The 19,718-nt window shown below is 42.6% G+C and overlaps 1 protein-coding gene across 1 annotated transcript in view; it reads right to left on the bottom strand.

Annotated features, from left to right (window-relative positions):
* RYR3 (ryanodine receptor 3) overlaps nucleotides 1-19,718 on the bottom strand; it is a 625,867-nt gene that overhangs the window by 284,995 nt on the left and 321,154 nt on the right. Inside the window, exon 40 of the mRNA XM_065402721.1 lies at nucleotides 18,713-18,850. Within this exon, the coding sequence (XP_065258793.1) occupies nucleotides 18,713-18,850 (138 nt within the window). The remainder of the gene's footprint in view (nucleotides 1-18,712; nucleotides 18,851-19,718) is intronic.

The raw sequence follows: 19,718 nt of genomic DNA, 5'->3' as shown, positions 1-19,718 counted from the left end.
AGTCTGGAAAAGAGAAGACTGAGGAGGGACATGATAACAGTTTTCAAGTACGGAAAAGGTTGTTACAAGGAGGAGGGCGAGAAATTGCTTTTCTTAACCTCTGAGGATAGGACAAGAAGCAGTGGGCTTAAATTGCAGCAAGGGAGGTTTAGGTTGGACATTAGGAAAACCTTCCTATCTGTCAGGGTAGTTAAACACTGGAATAAATTGCCTAGGGAGGTTGTGGAATCTTCATCATTGGAGATTTCTAAGAGCATGTTAGACAAACATCTGTCAGGAATGGTCTAGATAATACTTAGTCCTGCCATGAGTGCAGGGTACTGGACTAGATGACCTTTCAAGGTTCCTTCCAGTCCTATGATTTTCAAATATATTGATTTCAATTACAACATAGAATATAAAGTGTACAGTGCTCACTTAATATTATTTTTGATTACAAAAATATGCACTGTAATAAAGATAAACAAAAGAAATAGTATTTTTCAGTTCACCTCATAGAAGTCCACTCAGTCCTACTTCTTGTTCATCCAGTTTCTAAGACAAACAAGTTTGTTTACATTTACAGGAGATAATGCTGCTAGGGTGACCAGATGTCCCGATTTTATCGGGACTGTCCTGATATTTGCTTGTTTGTCCCGCGTCCCGACCAATGTTAGGTCGGGACACTGGACAAACAAGCAAAGGCTCCGGAGCCCGGAAGTGCTCGCGCCCCCCCCCGCCCCGACTCCACCCCCTCTCCTTCCCCCATTGGCTCCCTCCCCGAATCCCCACCTCTTCCCCAGGCTTGCCATTCCTCCTCCCTCCAGCGCTTGTGGAGGGAGGCCCCGGAGACGCAGGGGGAGCGCGGTGCCGTGAGTGAGAGTCCGGCCTGGCCCCGAGCGCAGGCAGGACTCAGTCGGGTGGTAGGGAGAGTAGGGGGGCGGCCCGCGGGGCCAGGCGGCGGCTGTTCTCCCCCCCTGGGCAGCGGGACTCGGGAGCAGCCGCTGCTGCAGCTCCCACTGCCACGGGGGGAGGAAGCGGCCGCTGGCCAAGCTCAGCGGCTGCGGCTCTGGCACCCCCGAACCCCAGCTGGTGCTATCCCGCGGCGGAGGCATTGGCAGCCCAGCCCCGTTCATTCCCCTGCGGGACCCGAGCGGGACGGGGGAGCTGGGGCCTGCTGCCCCCACTTCGGGGCCGCCGCGGGATAGCACCAGCTGGGCAGCAGCGACTGGCCAGGGGCTGGGTGCAGCGTGCGCACTAGGTTGCCACAGCAGGCCCAGGCTCGGGGGGTTTGGGCCCAGGCGCCAGAGCCGCAGCCGCCGAGCTTGGCCAGCGGCCGCTTCCTCCCCCCGCGGCAGTGGGAGCTGCAGCAGCGGCTGCTCCCGAGTCCTGCTGCCCGGGGGGGAGAACAGCCGCCGCCTGGCCCCGCGGCCTGCCCCCCCTACTCTCCCTACCGCCCGACTGAGTCCTGCCTGCGCTCGGGGCCAGGCCGGACTCTCACTCACCCCGGCCCCGCGCTTCCCCTGTGTCTCCGGGGCCTCCCTCCAGCGCTTGTGGAGGAGGGTTTTTTCGCTCTGCCACTTTCCCCCCGCGCCCGTCCCGCGCCCGTCCCGATATTTGACCTGGGTGATCTGGTCACCCTAAATGCTGCCCCCGTCTTATTTACAATGTCACCTGAAAGTGAGAACAAGCATCAGCATGGCACTGTTGTAGCCAATGTTACAAAGTATTTACGTGCCAGATATGCTAAACATTTGTATGTCCCTTCATGCTTTGACTTGTAGGCCCTAAAATTTTACTTTGTTTTGTTTTTGAGTGCGGTTATGTAAAAAAAATATATATATCTAAATTGTACTTTCACGATAAAGAGATTGCACTATAGTACTTGTATGAGACGAATTGAAAAATATTTCTTTTATCTTTTGTACAGTGCAATATTTGTAACAATAACATTATTTTATTAATTATATAATTTGTAAAAATAATAATATAAAGTGAGCACTGTACACTTTGTATTCAGCGTTGTAATAGAAATCAATATATTTGAAAATGTAGAAAAACATCCCAAAATATTTATAATAAATTTAAATTGGTATTCTATTATTGTTTAACAGTGCGACTGAGACTGTGATTAATCACTAATTTTTTACTCTTGTGATGAATTGCAATTATTTTTTAATAATTTGACAGTTTTAGTAATCACTTCATCCAAGTATTCATTTTATACTTGGCTGGAACCAGACGGAGGATTGGTCTTGCAATAGCAGACCTCCTCTCTGAGGTAGACAACTGAAGATCCAATGCTAGTATTATCAAGTGTGAGAGCTATAGTTTCTTCTGCCAGAAAGGCATAAACGCTATAATTACAGCTCGCTCATTCCTATATTTTGTATGGTCCTGAAGAGTTTATTCTTTCCACAGGAAAAGAGGTTGATCACTAGCCCACCAAATTGACTTATAAGTGCAATATTTCTGGATGCAAGAGCCACTTTGCAAATTCGACTTATGCCATATAACTCTTGATGTTCATCTCCCCCTTGGTGTACACAGGGCTAGAAAACTTTGCTCTGCCCAGGGCAGGACAATCTCTCTCTGGAAAAGGGCTGGTTATGTTCTTCCCAGTTATTATATAAACTCTACCTGTCATAATCGGAACAAGTCTGTTACACATGGAAGAAGCACTCCTCAGACCTCAGTGAATCATTGTGTTTCAGCTAGTGAATGCTACACCCTCTTTTTGACACCATGCCTTGAAGGAAGATGCCTTCAAAAAAATAAAAGTCTGATTCTCTGCATTCATCAGTTGTGGAAGCAGAGATTGTATAAGAGATAGGGCGAGCTGTGGAGAGGATACACAAAATTAATGCATAGGTATCATGAATTCTGGACCACTGAAGCATGCCTGTGTATGAGATCAGAATTCCCAACAGGCTCCAGTAAGAATCGGGTTTTGGTTTTTGTGGCTCCACTTGTTTTCCATAATGGCAATCTTCATCTATGTGTTCTTCTGAGATGAAACCTTGAATCCAATGGTATTGCTACCCCTTTCTGACCCAAGCAATTGGCCAAAATTCAGGGTCCTGAGAGTTAGGAGAAGAAAATGATGACTGAGCCTCTTGGATGCATTTTTGTTATTCACAAAGAGTCCATTTCCCTGAACAAAGCAAGAATCAAAGAGCAGTAGACAATTTCTTTGCACACAGCTCCAAGTCTTTTTCTAACCATTTGTTCAGCTTAGAAAAGAGATGACAAGGGGGGATATGATAGAGGTCTATAAACTCATGAATGGTGTGGAAAAAGGGAATAGAAAAGTGAGGGGGTCATCCAATGACATTAATAGGCAGCAGGTTTAATACAAATATGAGGAAGTACTTTTGCACACAATGCACAATTAACCTGTGGAACTTATTGCCATGGGATGTTGTAATGGTCAAAAGTATAACTGGGCTAAAAAAAAGAACAAGATAAGTTCATGGATGATAGGTCCATCAATAGTTATTAGCTAAGAAAGTCAGGGATGCAACGCTATGCCCAGGGTGACCCTAAACTGTTGACTACCAGAAGCTGGGAGGGGAATACAGTGGTAGATTACCCCACATCCCCTCTTCTGTACATTCCCCTTAAGATCCAATACTGTCCACTTTCAGAGACAGGATACTGGGCTAGATAGACAATTGGTCTGACCCAGGATGAAAGTTCTTATGCTCTTGGAACTTTCCTCAGAATACTTCTGCATCAGGAAAATCTGGTTGAGCCACATGCCACTGTGGAGCAGAAAGAACTAGAGAGAACTTCAGAAAGTGGGACATTCCCCTGACAGGTCTGGTTCTGCCCTCAAGCTGCAATTAAGCTGAAATACCTAATATAACAGATCACTGAACCTTAGAACAAAGAATACTGTAATGACAATCAAATTTTCATTTTCAGTGCTTTCTTTTATTAAATGTCAGTTATCTTTGAAGTTACCAGTAATATATACAGTACTGTGTGTATTCAATGGCTGTCTCTCTTGGGCCATTATTGAAATATCTCCAGGCAGTCACCAATCACTTAGAGATAACAAGTATGTCATGCATTATTCCTTACATCGGTTAACCAACTGAATAATAATGTTCCTCAGAAATATCCTTGCAATGAAATGACCAATTATAATATGTAGTAGAGTTTTGTTTGTGGTTAGGAACAGGCTTCATTTATCTAAGAAACCAATATTTTAGAGAACCTTAGAGTGATTCATATGTTCTGAAGCATCTATTATGATATAACCACTGGCTGCATTTACAAGTTATAATGATTGATTGCAGTCAAGAACAGCTGTTTATTTTATTACTTAATTTACAATGCAGGATTAGGATTAATTTTCTCCACTTTTTCATCTATGAAAAGATATATAATAAACATGTGGCCTGACACTCTGCAAGTACTGCTGATGTGGAAATTGCATTGAAATTAGGTGGGAGTGCTGAGCAGAGCACTTGTGAGATCAGACCATTATTTAGGGGTCTCTTCCATTCACTTCATGGTACATGCCACTTTGACAGAAAAGAAAGAAATGGCAGACACACAGAATATAAAAAGCATTTTAGCAGGAGCCACTGGGTATAAAACTGGTTTAAGGGTATGATTTTGGGGTATCTGCAGATAACTCCACTTGCCGTTATAGTGGATAAAAATGCTACCATGAAGCAGTCTAATTACGTGACAAAACAAATTAGGTCTACATGGTATTATTTCTCCCAGAATTAACTGTGATCTATCGCAAAATATTGCACATAAAATATAGGTCAAGTTTGGATCCCTTTAAAAATCGGAGCCTAAATATTATAAATGTATTCCTGGAAAGGGTGGGCTTGCCCTCTAGTGCCCCCCTGCTTTCCATATGTGACTCTACAAAGGTCTGTCTCAGTTGCCCCTTATCTCAGGACTCTCTAATAAACTCCACACAGGCTTTCTTGTGGCTAACTCTATCCCTGCCCAAGATTCGGTGAATAACAAACAGTTCAAAACAATCCTCAAAGCCCCAAAATAAAGTGTATCACCATAATACAAAAGCTCATACTCATCTCTGGCATCTTCTGCCAGTTGTGGAGCAATTATTCTGTCCCAATCTGCTCTTCACCAAGCAGCCTCCCTAGCCCTTCCTAGCCAGGGCTCAGGCTTCCTCACCTTATTCTCTCTAGCTCAAAGAGGTCAGCAGGAAAGCCCCATTGCTGCTTTCCTGGCCGTCCCTTGGTTACTCAAGGTCTGTTACAGGAGCCTCCAGCTCTCTGCAGCCTCTCACATCTCTTCCTCTAGCAGCACCATTACTTCTCTAGGTTGAGAGAGGTCAGTGAGTATCGCTACTGTCTCCCCCTTTGTAAGGCCCAGGTGCTTTCCCTTAAGCCCTATTGGGCAGCAGATAAATAATCACAGGTGCACTGGACACTGCCTCCTCTTCCAGGGTCCAGTCACCCTGCAACAGTTACATTAGTTAAATTCCTAATATTTACTGTAATATTTTTTTAATTTTGAAAAGGCTTTCTTTTTGTTGACTTGGGCATGGATAACAATAGCAGATGTAATAATTTCAATTATTCTGCTATAGAAAAGAGACATTTTCCATCTCTTTTTAGGTCCAAAATTTAAACAACATATTCCATTGCCAAGCTTATCCATTCATTCCTATGCACTGAAGATAACCATAAACAGTTCTATGATCATTTTTTGTTAAAGAATTAGAACTTCATGAAATTCACCTGTAGATTTAAAACTCCTGTAGATTAAAGGTGCCAAGCTTTGTACAGCTCTGTTCATAATAATACAATATACAAAATGGATACAAAATTTATGTTGCTTGAGCCAAGAGTCACAATCCTGAAGAAATATTAATGTTAAATGCCGTAATGGTGAGTCTCTTGTTTTTAAAGTTGACCTGCATATAGAATTAAAAACACTTTATTACCTGGAACAAAAGGACTTATTTCACTGTAAGGATAAAATGGAGACATTCAAAAAATTCACAAATGAAAATTCACCCTCTTTTTTTTTAATTAGGTCCTGGGGTATCCATGCTTGTAATGGCCAACTGGCTCCCAACTCAGGTGAAATGCACGGTGCTGGAAGTTTCATATCAGACACTTAATCCCACAGGGTACCCAAATATTTGCAAGGAACCAGACTATAAATTGTTTTCCCCCTTGAGTTTCCCTGCTAGAGGAAAGTTTATGACGCGAATTCCCTCCCCCCAAGGCTAATGCCACAGGGAGATATTGGCTGGGTTTACAACCAACCTTTCAATGATTTGACCTATGTAGATCAGCTGAATGTCCAACAGGTCTCTAAGGTAGCTGTGATATTACCAGCATGCTGACTTGTCTCATCAAAGCAAGAGACAGACATCTACAAAAAGAATAGATCGATGTCATGAGAGCTACAAGAAACAAAAATAAACTGAGTTTTATATTGTCAGTAGCAGAATGTCTTCTCTTTAAAAGTTTAAGTTCCTTTACAGGTCACCTTTAAGGTAGTTTTCATCAAAGACCTATATTTTCAATTTTTATTTATTTCTTTAACAATTTTTGATGGCACTTAGTTTAATTCTAAATTTAGAATTGTAAAATGAATCTACAAAGATGGTAAGTGCTATACAAAATGTTGTATACTTTGTGTCTTCTCTTTCCACGAAGTCATCTTCCCCCTCACATGTGCTGACTTTCTTCTCTATGCTCTCCTTTACTTTGATGGATTAATTTTCCACTATACCCCCTTTTCCAGTTCCTCCCTTTGATGCTCATTTTTATTGCCTCCTGTTTTATGATATCTCTTTTCCTGTCTCTCTAATCCTCCGCTCTATTATGTGGTATAACATGCTAGTCTCCTGGTCTCTCAAGCAAAGGCACACAGCACTCCAGGGATCAGAATTCAATACAGTTCTCTTTCCTGCCAGCCCACACACACACACACACACACACACACACACACACACACACAAAAGACAACAGAGAGTAGCAGAGGGGCAGAGACAACAAAAAAGGGGAAGGGAATAGAAGCAGCACTGGTTCACAGTAAAGTTGCTCCAAAATAATGGTGTCAAATTTTTTAATATACTTATCTACTGCCTTTCAGCTGCATTTTAACACCAAAGTCTCAAGGGGTAATGTAGTAGCTTCGGCTCGGGTTTATCTTGTTTTTGTGGATTTAGGTCTCAATCATAACCTTCTTTTATGAAGTATGTGAATGGTTTACAAATTCAGGTAAGATGTTTAAGTGGGTTGATGATAAAAGATATGTTTAGTTTGTTTCTGCTTGCCCTCTTTCTTGATTGTTTCCAACACATACTATATGCAACAACTGAATGATGAAGAGCATTATTTAATACCACCACCAAATCCCAGGTATGTCAACTTTGCACCATGCTGGCACCTCAAAGATGTCATTGCTGATTTTGCTGCACATTCCAAATATGTGACGCAGCAAGGAGCTGGTTAACCTTATTTTAATCTATAAAATGTCATCAGCACAGTGACACAGCATGAAAGGAGCCTTGATTGAGCAACTGCTTGTATCTGAGAGACTGTAATTCAATTTTGCTACTCAGATGAAGATTGACAGTAGCTGTTAGCAGTAAAGCTTTCTTTTATCTTGTTTGAGCAGGTCACTCAGAGAAGTAAAAATAAGAAGAAAAATGTGTGCATCCTGACTATGCTCATTAATGCTTAGTTTGATAGAAAGGTCATAAAGTATAACATTGCTGAGAAGAGTTACATGAAAATGTAGTTGCATAACTTCTACAGAAACAAAGTTGTTGCGTGTTGATAGCATTAGCACAGTGGACCAAATTAATCTTTGTGGTAATTCAGAGGATTTCACTGAAGTACACAAGGGAAGAATTTGGCCCAGTTTGTGAACACTACATAATTAATATGCCTAACTATCTTTAAATCAAATACAAAAGTTCAGGTAATAGAAATTCTGAGTTATGCACTCATATTCATTTTTCCCTGTAAAGCCTGGAGGCCGTAGCCAATGACTGCAAACCATGCCTGCTCCGACTGCTTACAAGAAGATTACCTCCACAAATTGTGTGAAAACTCAGCACAAGAACTTCAACTGAAAGTTACCACTATTAAAATGCTGGTTAGCATGTGCACTCTGAATGACATAACTCTTGAGATTAACTATTCTTATTTAACTCATAAATTTTGATGGATTGGTAGAGATGTTAATCCAAGAAAGAAAACAAACAAACAAGCAAGCAAGCAAGCAAGCAAGCCAACAAACAAACATGTTCCAATCTATATCATAACATCACCACGACAAGGCCTGTGGGGAGAAATGAGGTGGAGACCCCCACCTTCCCTGCCAACTTCCTGTGGTGAGAAAAATGTAAACGCCCTCTGCCCCAGACAGGATTAAACAAATATTGAAACAAACACAAAAGGTACCTCTCTTATTTATTATAAACAGGTGGGAAGAGAGCTAATTTCCTTTAAAAATTACAGCTATACCACTGCTTTCTGCCTGTTTCTCAGCCCTTGCCACTTTTGGCTGGAAAAAATGGTTACTCGGCTTTCGTAACTGTTGTTCTTCAAGATGTGTTGCTCATGCCCATTCCATTGTAGGTGTGTGCTTGCCACATGCACCAGTGCCAGAAGTTTTTACCCTTAGTGGTATCCATAGGGGACCGGCTCTGGCGCCCTCTGAAGTGGCGTGCATATGCGCCATAGAAGGGTGCCGTCGGCTCCCTCCTCCCTCAGTTCCTACTTGCCGGAACTCCGACAGAGGGGAAGAAGGGTGTGTCATGGAATGGACATGAGCAACACAACTCGAAGGACAACAGTTACGAGAAGGTGAGTAACCGTTTTTTCTTCTCTGATTCCTCATGTCCATTCCATTGTAGGTGACTCCCAAGCAGTACCTTCGAAGGTGGGTAGGAGTTCACAGATGTGTCGATTACAACACAGCTCTGCCAAATGCAACGTCCTCTGGCCTGCAGGTGATGGTATAATGCTTCATGCAGGTGTGTACCGATGACCATGTTGCAGCTCTACAGATGTCCTGGATGGGGACATGGGACAGAAACGTGCCTGAGTCCTCGTGGAGTGAGCAGTTATTAATGGTGGAGGCACCACCCACGTCAATTCGCGAGATGTATGGATGCATATAGCAATCCAGGATGAAATCCTCTGAGCCGACCATGATAGGAAAAAGGCGTTGGACAACAAGCTGCTGTCGAGGCCTTGCAGAGAGCAGAACTGAGGGCATTTTCTGTTCTTCTTGGTAGTGAACAGGTCCACTTGGGGAGCTCCCCACCTGTGGAACAGCATCCTGACGACCTCCGAATGGAGGGACCACTCGTGGTGAGAGAAGAAGGACCTGCTTAGGCGATCCGCCAGCATGTTCCAAACTCCAGGGAGATGGGAGGCTTCCAAGTGGATCACATGCTTGATACAGAAGTCCCACAGGCAAAGGTCCTCCTGGCACAGGGCCGATGACTGGGCTCCCCCCAGTCTATTGACATAGAAGAATATGGCGGCTGTGTTGTGTGTCAGCACCTGTACCATGTGACCAGACAGATGGGGAAGAAATACCTCGCAAGCTAGGTGGATGGCCCTGAGCTCTAGGACATTTATGTGAAGTGAAAACTCTAGCAAACATAGCCCTTAAGTCTTGAGGACACCAATGTGCACTCCCCAACCGAGGTCAGATGCATCTGACACTAGGGATGCTGTGGGTCTTGGAGTTGCAAATGGAACACCTTCCATCACCGGGTGTGGGTTGGACCACAACTGTAGGGAGGTAAGTACCTGGGGTGGGATTGTGAAGAGTCTGTCTAAGGGGTGTCTGACTGGGGTATAAACCGACAGCCACATTTTAAGGGGCCTTAGCCGTAGTCTCGCATGCCTGGGATCAATGCCTGGAGTCCAGCATTCTGTGCCAGGAACTCTCAGACTATTTGCGGGTCTGTGATCTGGGGTGCAGCTCCGGAGGTTGTTGGCATGGCTCTAGAGCATGAGATAGGGTTGGGATACGTTGCCGCAGGGGTGACTTATGTAGGGGTGCCATTGAAGGCTTTCCCCTTGAAATGGGTGGAAGGGAGAGGCCCTGGGGCCTCTCCTCCCGAGGCGTGGATGGCATTGGGAGGGAGAGGATGCTGCTTGAAAGGCTTCCAGGGTAGATGTTACCACGTGCCTCTAGGAAACAGGTCGTGGGACGACTATGTTCAGCTGGTGAGACTGCCGCCTGACTGGGTTCCAGAGACGGTGAAATAGCCCAAGCTGATCTAGGATCCAATTCTCCTTTATCCTTGGCCTTATGGGTGCCTGGGGAGCAACCCCTTCCCACCCGTTTCTTACACCTTTTGGCTGGTACTGGCGACAGGGATTGGCACAGAGAGGAATTCGGTGCCGGGGGAAGGGAGGCACTTCTTGTCAATGCTGAGGTACTTGGTACCGTGTCTCACTCCATGAGGAGCATACACAGTTTAATGTCTCTTTTCTTCTTAGTCTGGGGCTTGAATCCCTTGCAAATGCAACACTTCTCGCGAATGTGGGACTCACCCAGACTCTTTAAACAGCTTAAATCGCTGATTGGCATGGGCTTTTTACAGCGATCTCATGGCTTGAAGCCTGGGTAGCGGGGCATGCCCCGTCCCTGGGCTAAGTCCCTTGGGGGACTATCAATCACTAAAATATACTAAACTATTAAGAACAGTAACTACAACTATTTACAAAGAAAAAAGTTCAAAGAACCACTGAATGGGAACCACTTGCTAGAGCAAGGGGAGCATTCCAGCACCAACACTGGCAGTAAGAAGGAACTGAAGGAGGGGAGCATGCAGCGCCCTTATACCGGTGCATATGCACGCCACTACAGAAGGCACCAGAGCCGGTCCCCTACGGATACCACTGAGGGTAAAAATTTCCAGCACCAGTGCATGTGGCGAGCACACACACCTACAATGGAATGGACACGAGCAAGCACTTGAAGAACATAGGTACTTCCCCATACAAGAAGCTACAGAGTTTCACTTGTGTAAGTGAGCCCTTTCTTCCAAAACAGTTCAATTCAGCTCCTCCATGCACCTTGCCTACTCTGCCAATCCATGAATTGCCTTTACAGCTGAAAAATCACTCCCCTACTTTCTCTGCTCCAGTTTGGTTGAAAGTAACCAGTATTTTCTGAGGGGGCAACTTCCCAGGCAGTACCCCTTTCTCCAGTTTGATCTTCTCCTTAAATATTGCCATTGTCCATTGAGACATAAAATATCAAGTTTGCAATAGAGAATAAAAGTGTTAATAGTGGAGAACATGGCCATTCTGAAGATCTTTTTGGTTGATGCAGATGCTTTTTTGGTCCAAGATGCTATCACAGAATGGGTGGAATTTGCCATTATACTGTTAGGAACTAACTTGCTGTACGCTACATAAATCTGACTGAGTCACAAATTAACCATCTGGCTAGGGAGGATTTTAAGGATATGTCAGAGGACACAGTGGATGGAAATGAGAAAATAATGCTGATGGCTTAGAACGCTCACTACATGTGAGAAATATTTGTACCACGCTGCTTGGATCCAATTTATGCTAGAACTACTCTCTCAAGCTTTGGGTCAGGCAGAAAAAGGGGGAAATTCTCTGATGTGTAGAAAGGAGAGATGACCTGTATAAAGAAACGCTTCTGGGATCCAAAGAACAATTTTATCTTTGAGAGCTTCAACAAGATTTCTTGCAGGAGAGGGCTCTGATTTCTATTGATCTTCTACTGGAGATTATGGCTAGTAAGAAAAAGGGTTTTAAGGGAAATAAGATTAAAAGATGCATAATGAATAGGTTCAGAAGTGGAAAAATTAGGGCCTGTAAGAGTATGGAGCAATGAACCAGTAAGATTATTTTAGCAACAACATTTTGAATGGACTTAATGGGAAAAAATAATACAAGCACTGAGGGCAGAGAGGAAGAGATTACAGTTGATAAGGTGTGGGATGAGTAGGGCTTGGACAAGAATTTTGGCAGTGTGGGCAGAAAGGAGAAGTTGGCTCTTGGTAGTGTGGCACTGAAACAAGTGGCAAGAGTTAAACATGACCTGGGTGTGTGGCTCAAAAGAGATGGCGAAGTCAAAAATATGGTCAAAATTATGGTGTCAGTGATAGAGATGATGGTGTTCTTGTTCTCTACAGTAGAAAAAGAAGGGGTAGAAGGAGGATTTGGGGGAAGATATCTGGGCCTCCATTTATAGCTGGACATCCTCGAGGAGATATCAGAAAGGTCAGGATTTGGGAACTGTTTCCGATTGTGTCATTGTTACAAAAACTGCACTTTTTAGTATTTGTCACTTTTACTTAAAAACCCATAAACTATACCTGGAAGTGTTAGATTCAGCATTTTCCTCCAAAGTTTCTAGCTGCCAGGAAACAGACCCACTTTCTTTCTGTCGGGAGCTATGGATTTGACTTATCGAACAATGTTGGATTTGCTTAGCAAGATCTATATGGTTATTAGCCACAGGCTTGATGTGACTTAGGCTGCAGTTTGTGCAGTAGATAAGAAGTTTTACCACTTTGGTTTGGGATATTAAAGGCTTAGTAAACTTTAAGGTTTTGTAACTTTGATTTTGAAAAGTATTGATGGACACAGCATTGTTTAATAAAAATATACGAATGACCTTAAGGCACTGATAAATAACTGAAAACTGGACAGCATTCTCACATTAAGAGGTCAGGGAAATGTTAAAAAAAAAAGTTGGAGAGAGGAAAAATTAGGACATATTTTTGCAATACATGAAGAAGAAAGAAAATATTGACTTGACATATTGTAAAGAGAGTTAAAAATTCTCTGTCTTGTTCATTAGTTTTGGACAGCTCCCTCTTTATGTTCTTCCATTGACTCTCCCTCTTTTACCACAACAAACAAACTTCTTGTTCTTACTTTCAAAATCCTTCACAACTTAACTCTGCCCTATCTATCTCACCTATTATTTTATCACAAGCTTGGCTCCCACGTTCACTTCACCAATGATGCCAGCTTGATTGCCTGATTCTCCATTTTTCTGACAAGCACTTTTGTTCTCTCCCCCTTGTTGCCTCTTATGAGTGGGGAAAACTACCAATAAAAATCCATAAAGCCACCATCTTATGCTCCTTTAAGTTCCTCCTCAAAATTGACCTCCTTCATAAAGCATACGAACTGTCAAATGCTAATGACTAAGCAAGAGCAAAGTTATGATTACTGTTCCTGACTGGCTAAGAATTGGGCACATTTTACTATTTTTGATATCTCAACTCCCTTCCTCCCCACCCTGACCCATTTCTTTGTTTCATCCACCTGTTATGTCTGACCCCTAGCAAAACAGGATCCCAACCTGGTTGACCTCTAGGCACTATCACTATAAAAATGTTCATGAGAACTATAGCACATAGTAAAATTATTTCGATATCTTGTACAATCTTACAAACTATTGTACTTTTTACTCCATATCACCTCAGGACAGGATGAAGAGATAAAGTTCCTTGACATCTTAAATGACTGCTTTTTGGAGCAGCTAGTCCTGGAACCCACAAAAGGAGAGGCATTTCTTGATTTAGTCCTAACTGGAGCACAGGATCTGGTCCAAGAGGTGAATACAGCTGGACTGCTTGGTAATAGTGACCATAATATAATTAAATTTAACACCCCTGTGGTGGAGAAAACACCACAGCAGCCCAAGACTGTAGCATTCAATTTCAGGAAGGGGAACTCACAAAAATGAGAAGTTAGTTAAACAGAAATTAAAAGGTACAGCGCCAAAAGTGAAATCCCTGCAAGCTGCATGGAAACGTTTTAAAGACACCATAATAGATGCTCAACTTAAATGTATACCCCAAATTAAAAAATATAGTAAGAGAACCAAAAAAGTGCCACCATGGCTAAACAACAAGGTAAAAGAAGCAGTGAGAGACAAAAAGGCATCCTTTAAAAAGTGGAAGTTAAATCCTAGTGAGGAAAATAGAAAGGAGCATAAACTCTGGCAAATGAAATGTAAAAATATAATTAGGAAGGCCAAAAAAGAATTAAGTACAACAGAAGCAGGACACCTGCTAAACAACCAGTGGGGTCACTGGATGATTGAGATGCTAAAGGAGCACTCAAGGACGATAAGGCCATTGCGAAGAAACTAAATGAATTTTTTGCATTGGTCTTCATGGCTGAGGATGTGAGGGAGATTCCCAAACCTGAACCATTCTTTTTAGATGACAAGTCTGAGGAATTGTCACAGATTGAGGTGTCATTAAAGGAGGTTTTGGAACAAACTGATAAACTAAACAGTAATACGCCACCAGGACCAGATGGTATTCACCCAAGAATTCTGAAGGAAATTGAATGTGAAACTGCAGAACCACTAACTGTAGCCTGTAACCTATCATTTAAATCAGCTTCTGTACCAAATGACTGGAGGATAGCTAATATGACGCCCATTTTTAAAAAGGGCTCCAGCGGTGATCCCGGCAATTACAGGCCAGTAAGCCTGACTTCAGTACCGGGCAAACTGGTTGAAACTATAGTAAAGAACAAAATTGTCAGACACATAGATGAACGTAATTTGTTGGGGAAGAGTCAACATAGTTTTTGTAAAGGGAAATCATGCCTCACCAATCTACTAGAATTCTTTGAGGGAGTAAACAAGCATGTGGACAAAGGGGATCCAATGGATATAGTGTACTTAGATTTTCAGAAAGCCTTTGACAAGGTCCCTCACCAAAGCCTCTTAATAAAGTAAGCTGACATGGGATAAGAGGGAAGGTTAGGAGTAAATGGGAGTAAATTCTCAGTTTTCAGAATGGAGAGAGGTAAATAGTGGATCTCTCAAAAAAGGATCTCTCAAAACTGGGTGATCGGGCAACAAAATGGCAGATGAAATTCAATGTTGATAAATGCAAAGTAATGCACATTGGAAAACATAATCCCAGCTATACATATACAATGATGGGGTCTAAATTAGCTGTTATCACTCAAGGAGTCATTGTGGATAGTTCTCTGAAAACATCCACTCAATGTGCAGTGGCACTCAAAAAAGCAAACAGCATGCTGGGAATCATTAAGAAAGGGATAGATAATAAGACAGAAAATATCATATTGCCTTTATAGAAATCCATGGTACACCCACATCTTGAATACTGCATGCAGATGTGGTCACCCTATCTCAAAAAAGATATATTGGAATTGGAAAAGGTTCAGAAAAGGGCAAGATTAATAAGACTGGGACTTTTCAACTTTGAAAACAGATGATTAAGAGGGGATATGATACAGGTCTATAAAATCATGACTGGTGTGGAGAAAGTAAATAAGGAAGTGTTATTTACTCCCTCTCATAACACAAGAACTATTGGTCACCAAATAAAATTAATAGGTAGCAGGTTTAAAAAAATAAAAGGAAATATTTTTTCACACAACGCACAGTCAACCTGTGGAACTCCTTGCCAGAGGATGTTGTGAAGGTCAAATCTATAACACGGTTCAAAAAAGAACTAGATAAGTTCATGGAGGATAGGTCCATCAATGGCTATTAGCCAGGATGGACAGTGATGGTGTCCCTAGCCTTTGTTTGCCAGAAGCTGGGAATGGGTGACAGGGGATGGATCACTTGATGATTACCTGTTCTGTTCATTCCCTCTGTGGCACCTGGCACTGGCCAATGTCGTTAGACAAGATACTGGGCTAGATGGACGTTTGGTCTGACCCAGTATGGCCGTTCTTATGTTCCACTATTCCTCTCTCAGTTCCTAACAACTAATTTAAAAAAAAAACTGTAACAAAATCATAGAAGTGGTCTTCCTCAAAAAATTCTCTACCTTTCACCTGTAATTCCATAGCCCCTTGCTCCATTGTGCATGCTGCTGGGCACCAGGGGTTGTTATTTTTAAGGTGCAAGGTATTCCTCCAGCCTCTGGGACTGCTGCTTTTTCAGTGGATTATATTGCCTTGTCTCTTTTTCTTTTAAATTCAGAGTCTCTGCACACCTTTCAAACACTTGTGTTAATACTTGCATGCATCTTTATAAGAAGAATATTTCATAGTTTAACTCAACACTGCAAAGTTACGGGGATATATTCCACTTATTTTCCCTTGTGGTTGTACCTACAATACTCTGCTGTATGACATGAGAGTTAAATAATTTTTCTGATAAATTACATCAGTTCTTTCCCCCATGTATATTTTGAATAAGATGAAAGGTCAGTGAAAAGGGCAACAAGATTGATGAACTAAAGAGTAAAGTTTTCAGACAGACTGATCATAACAAGACAATATTTTACTCTGGTCTCTGTTTCTGAAGGCATGTGCTAAAGATTTATGGGAACATGGTGCAGGATGAACTATTATATTAAACACTGGAACATTCTTTCACCTCAGGCCAAAGATATATACAGTAAAAGCTTTTTTATCTGGCATGTTGGGAGAATGGGGGGGTGCCGGTAAGTGAAAAATTCCAGTCAACTAAGAGGGAGGGAGTTTGGGTGCAAGAGGGGATGCAGGACTGGGGGCTGGGGTGCCAGATCCGGGCGGCGCTTATCTTGGGCGGCTCCCTGGAAGCGGCGACATGTCCCTGCTGCTCCTAGACGGAGACGTAGCTAGGAGGCTCTGTGTGCTGCCTCTGCCCCTAGGTGCCATCCCCACAGCTCCCACTGGACATGGTTCCTGGACAATGGGAGCTGCAGAGCCAGTGCTCAGGGCGAGGTGGGGTGGGGGCAGTGCGCAGAGCTGCCTAGCCGTGCCTACACCTACGAGCAGCAGGGACATGTCGTCACTTGTGGGAAGCCACCCGAAGTGAACGCTGCCCGGATTCAGCACCCCAAATCCCCTCCAGAACCCCAATCCTCTACCCCGAGCCCCCCCCCCACTCCCTCCCAGAGCCCGCACCCTCTTGCCCCAGCCCTGAGCCTCTCTCGCACTCCGAACCCCTTGTGACCATTCCTCCGCCTAGGAGCAGCAGGGACATGTCGCCACTTCCAGGGAGCCACGTGGAGCCAGGTAGGGAGCCTGCTGGCCCCATGCCAACCGGACTATAAACCAGACTTTCAAGGAAGATCAGAAATGCCAGTTTATAGAGCTTTCTGGTTGGTAAAGTGCCAGATAGCACAGCTGTTACTGTACACAGAATTTGTACTGAAGTGCAAAACTGATATAAAATGCCTAGATACTAGTGTTCCTATTTCAGTAGTCCCAAACACCATGTAAAGGGCTTACAAGAAATTACTACCCGGGTTTCAATAGAGGAAAAAAATATACAGAGACACTTATAATTCTATCTGATGAATATTTGGTGTTTCAGACAAAAAAAAGTATAACATTTTCAAAAGACAGCAAAACGTACAATCATGCATAGCACTCACATGAATAATTCATTGACTTCATTGGGATTACTCATTAGTAATTGTCACAGAAATGGGCTGTGAGTGGTGGAAACACTTATCTTATTCAGGATATTCCATCCCTGCTAAGTCCATTCAAATAGTAAAACTCTCCTCATATTTATTTCTTCATGATTCTTTTCTTATCTTTACTTTTATACTAAAAAAACTACTACATATTTTGGCACTAATAATTGTAGATGGAATGAAATGTAAGAACAATGGAAAGATGACTAAGTTTAAATGGTGCTGGTTGCTTTTTATAAAAAAAATGAGAAAGTTATGGTCAAAAATAAAGAAGTGACAATCTCAGTAAAATTGGAAAATAAAAAGAAAAGCCATGGGACAATATTTGAATTATAAGAGAGTTTATTCTCCATTATAAAAGTTTATATACCTATCATTTAATAATTTTAATACAATGGCTTTAAAGGGCTAGAATGGCGTAAAGGGGTCCTTAAAACCCTGGTTCAAATTATGAGAGGATTCTCCTGGTCCAGGCATTTAGGAAGACAGCCAAAGGCTTACTTCTGAGGACCCATCTGCAAGCTCTGGCATACGGGGTGTGCCAGGGATGGGACTGGGGATTGGATGGGTGCCAGGGACAGGATTGCAATGCACAATGATGTGAAAATTCCATGTAGCACCATAGCCCATAGGGCAGCCTGGGGAGATGGCTGTAAGTTAGACAGTTCTGAGTGCTGTCTAATCATGCTGTGGATGCTGGAACAACTTAGGGTAAGAACGGCACAAAGGAGTCTCAAAGTTACCGTAGTCCCCTTTCCTCCTGGCCTGCGAGTTCTGGGCTGAAACACAGAATAGACTCAAACTACAAATATGTAAAAATCCGTGGAAAAGTTTTGCTTTGTGAAAGACAGGGGAAAGAGATACATTTTTTGTCACAGGAATCATGGCAGTGGCAAACATACAGCCTTTGGAATAGGCACTGTGGAAAAGTTAAATGTAGGTAAGGTATAAAGTGGAAAATGGTAAGTTTCAGAAGAAATCTGAAGCAGACATGGGTCTAAGGTAAAAAGTTGCAAGTCTAGATCTCGATTTCCCACAATCTGAGTTTTTGTTTTGCTTTGACCCATTACGCAAGTATGAATCCACAAAGTTCAACTCTGGATCTGAATTCTTCCACAGATTCAGATCCATCTCTAATAAAAACTCATTTAATCATGGTCTGAAGCCCAGATGCTTTTTTAAACTGTATGAAAACTACTTAAACATACAACTCCCTTATTCATTCTGCTGTATAAAAAATGTCTTTTATTCATACAAACTTTTATGAGAAAAAATGTTACAGCACTGAAACTTCTGCAGAGTAAGAGAAATATGCAGTACTAGAGTACACTTTAAAAAACTTACTGGGAGACTTTTCCTCCACCTCTGTAGGCTCTTTTTTTTCTGCTTTTGGTGGGCCTTTGATTTTGTATATTAGTGAACGAAGTTTGCCCATCCAGGAAGTGTCTTCATCCATCTCCTCTTCTTCTTCGAGTGGAATACCTATCACATAGTAAAACTAATTAGAAACAAACCATATGCCTTCAAGATAAAATTGTTCAACACACATACTTAAAAAAAAAAAATTCCACAACTTGTACTGCATAAGGTTAAGAAATCTGTAGATTAGGAATATTGAAAATAGCCTTTAACCAGAAAATGTCATACAGAAAAAAATATGGAAATAAGCAAATTTCTAGAATGTTAGCTATAGTAGTACCCCTCAAAACAGCAAATTTACTTCAGTTATAGTGTAAATATTACAAAGAATCAGACATATAATACTCCTTAGGAACATCAGTAGTTGTTTCCCCTAGTATAACAGCACAGATATTGTTTTAGGAAGATTCTACTGCAATTAATGATGATACAAAAATCCTGTAAGGTTTGGCTAGGTTTTAGGGGGAGTTTAACAGTATATTCCTCTGGATGGGATGATTTAAAGGGGTTGGCTTGATGCTTTTATTTATTGGCTGGCTGAGTTTGTTTCTTGTTAAAGGACCCTGAGAGGTGGGAGGATCCCAGAGCTTGGGCTCAAGCCCAATCCTGGAAGTCTACACAGCAATGAAACAGCCCTGCAGCCTGAGCCCCGTGAGCCCGAGTCGGCTGGCACAGACCAGCCACGGGTGTCTAGTTGCTGTGTAGACATACCCTCACAGCACCTAGCGCTGACCAGACTGTGTGTGAACCATGCTTACAGAGATGCTCTGTCCCCTTATAGCTCCTATATCTGACAGGCCTGTGCGTGCATATTCTCCACTGAGCAACTGATATGTTCCCTCCAGAGCAGGGATACCGAGGTAAAAGTGGTCTTTCCCTATAAGTGATGCTACCAGTTGTTTCATGCTGCAATGGAACCAGGCACTTGAAT

Source organism: Emys orbicularis, chromosome 4, assembly GCF_028017835.1.
Source record: "Emys orbicularis isolate rEmyOrb1 chromosome 4, rEmyOrb1.hap1, whole genome shotgun sequence".
Taxonomy (NCBI): domain Eukaryota; kingdom Metazoa; phylum Chordata; order Testudines; family Emydidae; genus Emys; species Emys orbicularis.
The sequence above is the reverse complement of the archived record's forward strand: the minus strand, read 5'-3'. Positions and strand labels throughout refer to the sequence as shown.